The sequence below is a fragment of the Salvelinus sp. IW2-2015 genome, linkage group LG19 (genome assembly GCF_002910315.2).
Source record: "Salvelinus sp. IW2-2015 linkage group LG19, ASM291031v2, whole genome shotgun sequence".
Taxonomy (NCBI): domain Eukaryota; kingdom Metazoa; phylum Chordata; class Actinopteri; order Salmoniformes; family Salmonidae; genus Salvelinus; species Salvelinus sp. IW2-2015.
Window position 1 is genome coordinate 26,220,271 of NC_036859.1, and position 13,486 is coordinate 26,233,756.

The following is a 13,486-nucleotide window of genomic DNA, read 5'->3' on the forward strand; positions in this document are numbered from 1 at the left end:
GCTGACATATGGACATTTCTGGATACATGTGTATGGCTGTATGTGGGCATTTACTAAATATGTATTATGTGGGAGTGTGTGAATGTCAGTGAACGCGTGTTGATAAATGGTGACAGATGCTTGTGGTGTGTGTGTCTGCGTGCGTGCATGTGTACATGTTCCTGCATAGGCCTACATATATGGAGGCAAGCAGATGTGTGTAGATCCATTAGTGTGTGTGTGTGTGTTTGTGATGCCCTTGGAAGCGTGTGGGTGTGTGTGTGTGTGATGTTTGTGGATGGCTGTTGATGTGCTTGTGACTATTTTCATGTCATCTGACCATAGCACCGGATCCAATCTAAGTGCCAATGCCTTCTGGCAAACTCCAGGCAGTGCTATGGTAGGATGACATGAAAATAGAGCTCATTAGCCACGCACACCAGTGGTGGGTTTGGTGTCAAAAAACGGAATCATATGCAGAAAAGTACCTCATACCTACTGTCAAATATGGTGATGGATCTTTGATGTTATGGGGCTATTTTGCTTCCACTGGTCCTGGGGCCCTTGATATGTTCAACGGTATCATGAACTTTACCAAGCAGCATGACATTTTAGCCAAAAACCTGGTTACCTCTGGAGGCTGAAACTTGGCCGCAAGGGATCTTCCAGCAAGACAATAAACCCTAACACATCAAAATCCACAAATAAGTGGTTAATTGACCACAAAATCAACATTTTGCAATGGCCATCTCAGTCTCCAAACTCCATTGAAAACCTGTGGTGAGAAATTAGAGAACAACCGTTAATCGGCCGAGCTGATATATCGGGCCGATATTCGCTTTTTCTACTCTATCGGTTATTGGACCTTCTCTATCGGATTTGCTGATAGTCCCTTTACATAGCAAAAATGCTGCTATGCCAGCCACCACTAACCGCCTGGCCATGAGCACTGCACAATGCTGAGGAATGTATAGCTGGGAAAATCAGCAGCAAGCAAGCTCATTCTCCAACAGAAAGGTGCAGATTGAGAAATGGATGAATTGACACAGTGACCAAAATCAAACTCCTGTTGCAAATATTAGTTTAGTTAATTCACTAATAATAAGGCTTGTGTCGACGTGCCAGGATATGCATGAAATAAGAAAGCTAGCTAGCTATGTGATCTGTTAGCAAAGATTACAATAATTAGCTAACCTTTTCATCTGCGATGTTAGCTAGCTAGCTATATTAGCTACTATGCTAGCTAGCTGGCTAGATAAACATGGTGATAAGATATCAGATAGGAGCTAATAGCCAATGTAGCTAGCTAACATTAGCTGGTTATCATTTGAACATGCACCATTTTTAGCAACAAAAAATCTGACTTCCGTTGTAACGTTAGCTATTTACTGGTGTGCCAATCTGACCAGCTGCAATCGTATCCTTAAATTGACAGTTGATAGTCGGGTTAGATGATTGTCCTAATAGGGAAAGAAGGTAAAGTTTGGCAATAGGTTTAACTACCTAAGAATCTTCCAGCATGTTTATGGACCATGTAAACTGTAGATCAGCGTGCGTGTTTGTACATTCTCACTTAAACTATGGGCAGATTAAACTCTTAGACATAATGTGCATCGTTGTTTCATATTTTTTCCTACCCTCGCTCTCCTTGTTAGATATGAGGGGCAGCAGGTAGCCTAGAGATTAAGAGCATTGGGCCAGTAACCAAAAGGTTGTTGGTTCAAATCCCAGCGCTGGTAAGACTGAAAAATCTACCGATCTGCCCTTGCGTGGTCTGCCCAACTGATCCCCGGGCGTGGATGTTGATTAAGGCAGCCCCCCTCACCACTCTGATTCAGAGGGGTTAGGTTAAATGCGGAAGACACATTTCAGTTGAATGCATTCAGTTGTGTAACTGACTAGTCAATTTCCTTTTATTATGCACATTTATGTCTCGGTAGCCAATGTCAAYGGCATTGAGTGAGTTTTCATACTAGCAGTAAACTGCAGCAAGTGATATGAGCGATGGAGAGAGATGTGAAAGGGAGTGGAGTTACAGCCTCACTCTATCCAATCGTAGCAGTAGGATCAAGTTGCAACCTGCCATTTCTTGACAGATAGCTGAACTCGCCAATAGAACTGTTTAGAATTTTGTTCTGCATCCTGACAGCTGAAAAAAATACTTGTTTCATAAGCATCCGTGATCACAAATCTTGACGTTACGTTGGACCCATTTGCATTGAATAGATGTTATTTTATATTTACAAACTAACAGCAGTGCCTATAGGATGTCCTTCCATACAGGCGTGACATGCTGGAGTGATGCTTCTATGCAAATGTTGTTGATCATTAGGTCACTTTAATAATGCCACTTTAAGAATGTTTACATATCTCGCATTACTCATCTCATATACTGTATACTGTATCCTTCACTATCTATTCCATCTTAGCCGCTCTGTCACTGCTCATCCATATATTTTATACTTATATATTCTCATCCCATTCCTTTACTAGAGTGTGTGTATTAGGTTTTGTTGTGGAATTTGTTAGATATTAGGTTTTGTTGTGGAATTTGTTAGATATTACCTGTTAGATACTGCAGCACTGTCGGATCTAGAAGCATAAGCATTTCGTTACACTCGCAATCTGCTAACCATGTGTATGTGACCAATAACATTTTATTTGATTTGATTAGGTCCCAAATGGAAGGCAAAACGATTGCCATCTGTACAGTAGCACCATAGTCTCTGAAACAACTCAATACAGGCACACACTCCTATTGAATATGCATTCACCTGTATTGTGTGTAGGCCTATACTATCTTAATTTACTCAGTTAATGAAGAGATTTACAATTTAAATAAAATGTTATGTAGATAGATTGGTAAAAACAGTCATTTATTTATATCACTATATAAAATATCGTCCATCAGCCTCCTTGACCCCAAAAAATCGGTCATTCTCTAGTTTGAATTAGAGGACAGTCCATAAGCACAGACAAAGGATATCAAGGATCTGGAAAGACTATGTGTTCTCCACTCTCATAAAACATTTTAGAAAAAGGCTCAGTGTTGTTATCCTTGCAAGGGGCGGGAGCATGGAGTATTGAAAACAGAGGTAGGTGCCAATTTGACCTTTTTGAGAGTTTGTTTTATTACTTGTTAAACAAAATCTCTTTCTCTGACCAATTTTGTTGGTATAAAATATAATTTTCACATTTTTGAAGCATACTATATAGCTCGGTATTTTAATTATTTATTTTATAGTATTTTTTGGTCATCTTTATCAAGCGTGCCAATAATTTCAGTAAAATCCCTGAACTACACCTTTATAGTTTTAGGTGTTGCATGTTAATTTCCCATTCAGTACACCACTCATCACAGTTTGTGACTCCATTACCAACAGCCAGGGTGAGAAAAAAACACTCCTTAAGCATTTCAACCAAGAAGAATCGAGTTGTTTCCTCCAAAGTGGGTCGTTTTCTACCAATGAGTAGTAATTAGAAAACTGTCTGTCAAATCCTGAAGAGAAAAGATCGGACATAATCTATTCCTGAGCATTATTATTAGTTAGCGGGTGAGAGTGGAGGGGAAAAACACAAGCTGAATAGGAACACTTATCACTGTTTTTCCCTCGCCTTCAAATTGCTTGATGATAAGCGTGGTTAGCGCTGTTGCCGTCTCTCTAACATCTTCTTATTTTATTTCTCCACTTATGTTAATGGATTTAMATCTCCATAAGATAGCCTCTGATACAACCAACTGCGAATGCCAACTCTTCTGAGGGTTTGACCGGGGGAGAAATGGCACACCGTATATACAAGGCAAGCAGGTACAAGCTCYGCAAATCCATTAGAAATGCAAAAGACAATACAGACTCAAACTTGAATTGATGTTCGACAACTCAGACTCAGGACTTACGGTATGTGGCAAGGACTACCAAAGAACACAAAGGAAAATCCACCTGTGTGGTGCCCACCAAAGCCTCCCTCCCAAACCAGCTTAAAACATTCTATGCTTGTTTTGAGGCAGACAATATCGAGCAGTCCAGGAAGACTCTCGCTGCTCTGGGGCGACCAGGTGCTTTCGCTCTCCAAAGCTGATGTGAGGAAAACTCTAAAAAGCAGCCAGCCCAGATGGCATCCCTGGCCGCATCCTCAGAGTGTGTGCTGACCAGCTGGCAGGCATTTTCTCTGACATCTTCAACCGGTCCCTGTCCCTGTACCAGGCTGTAGTCCCCGCTTCAAAGAGACAACCATCGGCCCAGTGCCCAAGAAAAATGACTATCGCCCGTCGCACTCACCCCGGTCATCATGAAATGCTAGGAGAGGCTGGTCATGGCCCACATCAGGGCCAGCATGCCAGGCACTCTGGATCACTCTAATTTGCCTACCGTTCCAACAGATCTACGGAAGATGACATTTCCAGGCCTATTCACACAGCTCTAACACATCTGGACAAGAGGAACACACATGTGAGAATGCTGTTTATTGACTACAGTTTAGCATTTAACACTATTGTTTCTTCCAAGCTCAGAGCCCTGGGTCTGGACACCGTCCTCTGCAACTGGAATCMTGGACTTCTTGATGTGCAGATCACAGGCTGTGAGGATTGTCTCTTAACACAGGGTCCCTCCAGGGGTGTGTCTTCAGCCCTCTGCTGTACTCCCTGTTCTCCCACGACTGCATGGCTTTGCATGACATCAACTCGCCGACGACACCAATGTTTTAGGCCTGATAACCAACAGCGCCGAGTCAGCCAATAGGGAGGAGGTAAGTGAACTGGCATTGTGGTGCCAGGACAACAGCCTCTCCCTCAATTTCAGCAAAACAAAGGAGTTTGCTTGCCTTGCTTGAGGCAACTTTACAGTGTCAGTGTCAGCCAAAGAGTGATAGGACCCTGGCTCAATCATGGTTAGCTTACACAGCCCTGAGAGATGCGTGTCAGTCAATGTTACGCCCGTTTCCTGAACACAAAGGGATGACTTTTGCCCTCTACGTCGGATCAGGAAGGGGTGTATTTTCCCTCAACGCTAGAACAGGTTGTTTTAGTACTCAGCATGATAGAACTGTGTGTCGTTCAAACACGGTTACAACTCTGAGAGGTGAGTGTCAAGCAATGTCATTTAGAAAGTGTAAAGGGATGTTCAATCAGAAGGGGTGTTTTTTTCCCTCTATAGTAAAACGCAAAGGACATGGAAGTGTTGTTTTTGCCCTTAATGTGGCCCGTGTTTGATCGAACCGAAAGTGTCAATCAAGGGTGTCAATCAAGGTCATTTAGAACGTTGAGGGACTGTTTTGCCCTAAATGATAGAACATGATGGACAATTAATATGTGTTTCGTCCTATTTAACTAGGCAAGTCAGTTAAGAATAAATTCTTATTTACAATGGCGGCCTACCCCGGCCAAACCCTAACACGGACGACGCTGGGCCAGTTGTACGCCGCCCTATGGGACTCCCAGTAGGGCGGCGGTACACGGCCGGTTGTGATACAGCCTGGAATCTAACCAGGGTCTGTAGTATATGGTGCTGTGGTAGTGAACTTACCTCTTCCTGTGCTGTAATGCTGTAACTTGTCGCTGTACACCGCTTCCTTGGTGTACGCCCGTTTCCTGAACACAAATCAGAGATAGAGAAAGAAAAGTTTTATTTTGTGGAAGAAAAAAAAATATACAACTTTAGGATGAAAGAGGAGTAAGGAGGAATCATTAAATCTGTCTCGGAGTCTCACTAACCGAGGCCTGAAAGCGACCGGTCTAAAACTGAATCAGTGGCTTAGGGTTAGAGTTAGCTGCAGCGACAAATGAAGTGTAATGAGAATGAGCTGGTTTTTAATTAGAGATGTGATAACATCTCTGTAGCTTTTCATCTGTCTTCCTAAACCTCTCCTCTGCTCCTACAGTCATCAAACACCCTGTCGTGTCTGATAGGGCGCTGTGCTACTAACTGGTAGCATACGGCACTGCTGCAAATTCTAAATTCAACTTAAAGGTTTCTGAAGAGAGAGGGGGTGGGGGAAAGTAGCGTGGTGCTGTAACACACTTTTGAGAATGAAATTGGTTTGAGTCAGTTAACTCAGGTCAACTCAGCGTGAACGCTTTGGTCCACATGTGAAATGGACGATTCATAGAGAAACGTACTCATAATACAGATATGGAACAGTTACAGAGCCTTCACAAAGTATTCACACCCCTTTACTTATTCCACATTTTGAATTCAAAATGGATTAAATAGATGTTTCTTCTCACTCATCTATACACAATACCCCATAWTGACAAAGTAAAGACATGTTTTTAGAAAGGTTTGCACCTTTATTGAAAATGAAATACAGAAATATTTAATTTACGTAAGTAGTCACACCCCTGAGTCGAAACATGTTAGAATCACATTTGGCAGCGATTACAACTGTGAGTCTTTCTGGGTATGTCTCTAAGAGATTTGCACACCTGGATTGTACAATATTTGCAAATTATACTTTTTTTTTAAATTACTCAAGCTCTGTCAAATTGGTTGGTTGTTGATCATTGCTAGACAGCCATTTTCAAGTCTTGCCAAAGATTTCAAGCCGATTTAACCCAAAACTGTAACTAGGCCACGCAGGAACAATCAATGTCATCTTGGTAACCAACTCCAGTGTATATTTGGCCTTGKKTTTTAGGTTATTGTCCTGCTGAAAGGGGTATTTGTCTCCGAGTGTCTGTTGGAAACAAGACTGAACCAGGTTTTCCTCTAGGATTATGCCTGTGCATAACTCTATTCCGTTTCTTTTTATCCMAAAAATCTCCCTTGTCCTTGCCAATGACAAGCATACCCATAACATGATGCAGCCACCACCATGCTTTAATTTTTTTWATTTAACCTTTATTTAACTAGGCAAGTCAGTTAAAAATGATGGCCTACACCGGCCAAACCTGGACGACGCTGGGGCAATTGTGCACTGCCCTATGGGACTCCCAATCACGGCCGGTTGTGATACAGCCTGGATTCGAACCAGAGTGTCTGTAGTGACGCCTCTAGCACTGAAATGCTCCGAAATGAGGAGTGGTACTCAGTGATGTGTTGTGTTGGATTTTCCGCATACCTAGTGCTTTGTATTCAGGACATAAGATACATCTTTTGCAGTTTTCCTTTAGTGCCTTATTGCAAACTGTATGCATTAGGTAGGCTGTCATTGTTGCAAACTGGATGCATTAGGTAGGCCGTCATTGTTGCAAACTGTATGCATTAGGTAAGCGCGTCATTGTTGCAAACTGTATGCATTAGGTAGGCCGTCATTGTTGCAAACTGGATGCGCATTAGGTAGGCTGTCATTGTGGCAAACTGGATGCATCGTATTGTTGCAAACTGGATGTATTAGTAGGCTGTCATTGTTGCAAACTGGATGCATTAGGTAGGCTGTATTGTTGCAAACTGTATGCATTAGGTAAGCTGTCATTGTTGCAAACTGTATGCATTAGGTTAGGCTGTCATTGTTGCAAACTGTATGCATTAGGTAAGGCTGTCATTGTTGCAAACTGGATGTATTAGGTAAGCTGTCATTGTTGCAAACTGAGATGCATTAGGTAGGCTGTCATTGTTGCAAACTGGATGCATTAGGTAGGCTGTCATTGTTGCAAACTGTATGCATTAGGTAGCTGTCATTGTTGGCAAACTGGATGCATTAGGTAGGCTGTCATTGTTGCAAACTGGATGCGCATTAGGTAGGCTGTCATTGTTGCAACTGGATGCATTAGGTAGGCTGTCATTGTTGCAAACTGGATGCATTAGGTAGGCTGTCATTGTTTGCAAACTGTATGCATTAGGTAAGCTGTCATTGTTGCAAACTGGATGCATTAGGTAAGCTGTCATTGTTGCAAACTGGATGCATTAGGTAGGCTGTCATTGTTGCAAACTGGATGCATTGGTAGCTGTCATTGTTGCAAACTGGATGCATTAGGTAGGCCGTCATTGTTGCAAACTGTATGCATTAGGTAGGCTGTCATTGTTGCAAACTGGATGATTAGTAGGCGTCATTGTTGCAAACTGGATGCATTAGGTAGGCTGTCATTGTTGCAAACTGTATGTATGAGGTAGGCTGTCATTGTTGCAAACTGGATGCATTAGGTAGGCGTCATTGTTGCAAACTGATGTATGAGGTAGGCCGTCATTGTTGCAAACTGGATGCATTAGGTAGGCCGTCATTGTTGCAAACTGTATGCATTAGGTAGGCTGTCATTGTTGCAAACTGATGCATTAGGTAGGCTGTCATTGTTGCAAACTGGATGCATTAGGTAGGCTGTCATTGTTGCAAACTGGATGCATTAGGTAGGCTGTCATTGTTGCAAACTGGATGCATTAGGTAGGCTGTCATTGTTGCAAACTGGATGCATTAGGTAGGCTGTCAGTTGCAAACTGGATGCATTAGGTAAGCTGTCATTGTTGCAAACTGGATGCATTAGGTAGCTGTCATTGTTGCAAACTGTATGCATTAGGTAGGCTGTCATTGTTGCAAACTGGATGCATTAGGTAGGCTGTCATTGTTGCAAACTGGATGCATTAGGTAGGCGTCATTGTTGCAAACTGTAGTATGAGGTAGGCGTCATTGTTGCAAACTGGATGCATTAGGTAGGCTGTATTGTTGCAACTGGATGCTTAGGTAGGCTGTCATTGTTGCAAACTGATGTATTAGGTAGGCTGTCATTGTTGCAAACTGGAATTGGGCTGTCATTGTTGCAAACTGGATGCATTAGGTAGGCTGTCATTGTTGCAACAGAGATTGCATGATGTGGCCGTGTATGCATTAGGTAGGCTGTCATTGTTGCAAACTGTAATGCATTAGGTAGGCGTCATTGTTGCAAACTGGATGATTAGGTAGGCTGTCATTGTTGCAAACTGGATGTATTAGGTAAGCTGTCATTGTTGCAACTGGATGCTTAGGTAGGCTGTCATTGTTGCAAATGTATGCATTAGGTAGCTGTCATTGTTGCAAACTGATGCATTAGGTAGGCTGTCATTGTTGCAAACTGGATGTATTAGGTAAGCTGTCATTGTTGCCAAAACTGGATGCATTGGGTAGGCTGTCATTGTTGCAAACTGGATGCATTAGGTAGGCTGTCATTGTTGCAAACTGGATGTATTAGGTAAGCTGTCATTGTTGAAAACTGTATGCATTAGGTAGGCTGTCATTGTTGCAAACTGTATGCATTAGGTAGGCTGTCATTGTTGCAAACTGTATGCATTAGGTAGGCTGTCATTGTTGCAAACTGGATGCATTAGGTAGGCTGTCATTGTTGCAAACTGGATGCATTAGGTAGCTGTCATTGTTGCAAACTGGATGTATTAGGTAGGTCTGTTGTTGCAAACTGTATGCATTGAGGTAGGCTGTCATTGTTGCAAACTGGATGCATTAGGTAGGCTGTCATTGTTGCAAACTGGATGCATTAGGTAGCTGTCATTGTTGCAAACTGTATGCATTAGGTAGGCTGTCATTGTGGCAACTGTATGCATTAGGTAGGCTGTCATTGTTGCAAACTGGATGTATTAGGTAAGCTGTCATTGTTGCAAACTGTATGCATTAGGTAGGCTGTCATTGTTGCAAACTGATGCATTAGGTAGGCTGTCATTGTTGCAAACTGATGCATTAGGTAGGCTGTCATTGTTGCAAACTGGATGCATTAGGTAGGCTGTCATTGTTGCAAACTGGATGCTTAGGTAAGCTTCATTGTTGCAAACTGGATGATTAGGTAGCTGTCATTGTTGCAAAACTGTATGCATTAGGTAAGCTGTCATTGTTGCAAACTGGATGCATTAGGTAGGCTGTCATTGTTGCAAACTGGATGCATTAGGTAGGCTGTCATTGTTGCAAACTGGATGCATTAGGTAGGCTGTCATTGTTGCAAACTGGATGCATTAGGTAGGCTGTCATTGTTGCAAACTGGATGCATTAGTAGGCTGTCATTGTTGCAAACTGGATGTATTAGGTAAGCTGTCATTGTTGCAAACTGGATGCATTAGGTAGGCTGTCATTGTTGCAAACTGTATGCATTAGGTAAGCTGTCATTGTTGCAAACTGGATGCATTAGGTAGGCTCGTCATTGTTGCAAACTGTATGCATTAGGTAAGCTGTCATTGTTGCAAACTGGATGCATTAGGTAGGCTGTCATTGTTGCAAACTGGATGCATTAGGTAGGCTGTCATTGTTGCAAACTGGATGTATTAGGTAAGCTGTCATTGTTGCAAACTGTATGCATTAGGTAGGCTGTCTTGTTGCAAACTGGATGCATTAGGTAGGCTGTCATTGTTGCAAACTGATGCATTAGGATGGCTGTCATTGTTGCAAACTGGATGCATTAGGTAGGCCGTCATTGTTGCAAACTGGATGCATTAGGTAGGCCGTCATTGTTGCAAACTGGATGTATGAGGTAGGCCGTCATTGTTGCAAACTGGATGCATGTTTTTGGTAGGCCGTCATTGTTGCAAACTGTATGCATTAGGTAGGCCGTCATTGTTGCAAACTGTATGTATGAGGTAGGCCGTCATTGTTGCAAACTGGATGCATGTTTTTGGTAGGCCGTCATTGTAGGAATGCCGTCATTGTAAATACGAATTTGTTCGCTAACAAGCGTTTACCTATACTTGAGATACTTTTTCTAAACTCTTAACACAGCAACACACCAACATCACACAATTAGCCAAATAGTACATTTTCTGCTCAAAACCACATTTTGTTCATTAAATACCAACCCTACATTTCAAAATGCAAAAAAACTTTCTCTACATACACTAACTCTGTCAAAACACGTCAAACTCGACTCAGTATCTAAACATTCAGTCAAAACACTAGCWCATGTTTTCTATCCAAGAGGAACATATAGTCAATCATAGCACATCGACTTTCAAAATACTAACAGTTGATGGCATTACAAAAACTGCATTACTTGTCATGTTTCAGATCTACCTGCATCAATAGACAATATGAAATCCATTGTTTTTTATCATTCAGTTTCCTTTTACTGTAAACCACTCTACATTTTTTGGTTGAGTGTCGAATGTGTGCATTTTTGGCAACATACTATCTAAAAGTGAATGAGTCATCTTTACTTTATAGAATGTACAGTAGGAAAAAATAGTAAGTGACAGAATTGCTGCAGTAAAAGCTTTATTAGCAACATGAAATTGCTGCCAGTGATCAACAAAAAAATCCAACACACATGACCTTTGGTTCCAAATGTGTAAAAATAAAACACAATTACAGTAAAAAAGGCACAGAAGGGATTAAACACAAAAATACACAGTCCTGTTCTAATCTACACGATCTTCAGCATTTGGCCACATGTTCTCGTCCACATCCCATCTTATGTCATCTCTCGCTATGCACCTTGGATAGAACCGCTTGGCATGCCATATCCACCCCTGGCAGTCTTCAGCTGAGATGTCTCTGCAGCCGGCATCCATTGCATCCAGCAGGGACATTTGGTCATGTGGCCAATGATCATACACTTTCCATCTCCAGGCAGAAAAAAATTCCTCAATGGGGTTGAGGAAAGACGAGTAGGGGGGAGGAAAAGGGAAACCATTMTTGGATGGGCTGCAAACCAGTTTGTGATTGCATGTGAATGGTGGAATGCTACATTGTCCCATGGAATCACAAATGTCCTCATGTTTCCTCCCAGCGGTTCTYTTTCTGCTTCTGGCACCAGTTGTTGGTGGAGGTCATCTTAAAACAAAAGAAGGTGCTCAGTGTTGTAGGGACCAATCTGGCATTTCTGCAGGACCAAAGCAGCACTCCAGACTGCAGCACACATTGTGATATTTGCTCCTCTCTGACCCGGCACATCAACTGTGGCACTTTTTCCGATGACGTTTCTTCCCCTTCCAACGTGTTTTGCTAGGTTAAACCCTGCCTCGTCTACATAAATTATTTCATAGAAGAAGCCCTTGTGAAATGCATTACTTACCTGTTGGTTTGCTGAAAATTCAGGATAATGGAAGCCACGGTTGACCATCTGAGATTAGGTTGGACTCTTTCACCAGCGTTTCTCAGTGATAGAACATGGTTTATCACATGGTCTATGATGGTGGCTCTTATTTCATCAGTGACAGCAGCTTTTACTCTCCTTTGAACACCACCACGCATTCTTACTCATCTCCCCCTACCTCTCCTTCTCCCTTGTCCTGGTCCAACTACTCCTCTCCCTGGTCCAACTACTCCTCTCCCTGGTCCAGCTACTCCTCTCCCTGGTCCAACTACTCCTCTGCCTGGTCCAGCTACTCCTCTCCCTGGTCCAACTACTCCTCTCCCTGGTCCAGCTACTCCTCTGCCTTGTCCAACTACTCCTCTTCCTGGTCCAGCTACTCCTCTGCCTGGTCCAGCTACTCCTCTCCCTGGTCCTACTACTCCTCTCCCTGGTCCAACTACTCCTCTCCCTGGTCCTACTACTCCTCTCCCTGGTCCACCACAAACACCCACAACACCTTACCTACAGTTACAGACACAGACATCGGCGGAATGGAGCCTGGTCTGTAGGCTTTTTCACATACATACCTAACACATAGCCAGCAGAAGGTAAACAAAGTAAAAAGGAAATACAGTGCCTTCAGAAGTACACCCCTTGGACTTGTTCACAAGTTGTTGTTTCAGCCTTGCATGTATCACTCTGTGTGCAATAATAGTGTTTTAACATGATTTTTTATGACTACTATCTCTGTGCCGCACTTACAATTATCTGCAAGGTCCTCATCGATTACACTTCTACGTTTCTAAATGCTTACATTTTCTGTACATACAAGCTTACCCAATACAAAATGATGGATCTTTCTTGTCTTCTTACAAATGCTGGCACACAGCACGCCAGAAATGAAGACCTAATGTTTCAAACTTAAATATAGTATAAAGCTCTACTTCTGCAACAACAGCAGCTCAAAGCTGTATTTGTCATCTTATAGCATTTTTGAATGAAAGATATTGAAACATTGAGAAATAGCTGATTTACTGTACGTTGTTTAAATAGACCAACCACAGTGATTCAATCTAATCGGGAGACATAGCAACGTGTTGACGTTCTTTTCAATTACATGAACATCACAGTTAAAGGGGACTCTTTTGGATTGATTTTTGTTGAGTGTGGATACAGAACACACAGAGGTGTAGAGAGAGAAAAAATGTCTGGGACAGGGAGAGGAATAGTTGGACAGGCAGAGGAGTAGTTGGACCAGGGAGAGGAGTAGTTGGCCAGGAGAAGAGTAGTTGGAACCAGGGAGAGGTAGTTGGACCAGAGAGGGTAAGTTGGACCAGGGAGAGGAGTAGTTGGACAGGCGAGCAGTAGTTGGACCAGGAGAGGAGTAGTTGGCCGGCAGAGGAGTAGTTGGACAGGGAGAGGAGTAGTTGGACCAGGCAGATGAGTAGTTGGACCAGGGAGAGGAGTAGTGGACCAGGGAGAGGAGTAGTTGGACCAGGCGAGGGAGTAGTTGGACCAGGGAGAGAGTAGTGAACCAGGCAGAGGAGTAGTGGACCAGGCAGAGGAGTAGCTGGACAGGCAGGGAGTGCTGGT

General features: G+C 42.7%; 1 protein-coding gene across 2 annotated transcripts in view; it reads right to left on the minus strand.

Annotated features, from left to right (window-relative positions):
- The window catches only part of LOC111979445 (ephrin type-B receptor 1), a 482,851-nt gene that overhangs the window by 40,188 nt on the left and 429,177 nt on the right, over positions 1-13,486 (minus strand). For both annotated transcript variants that reach the window (XM_024009990.2, XM_024009989.2), the window contains exon 9: positions 5,505-5,569. In XM_024009990.2, the coding sequence (XP_023865758.1) occupies positions 5,505-5,569 (65 nt within the window). The remainder of the gene's footprint in view (positions 1-5,504; positions 5,570-13,486) is intronic.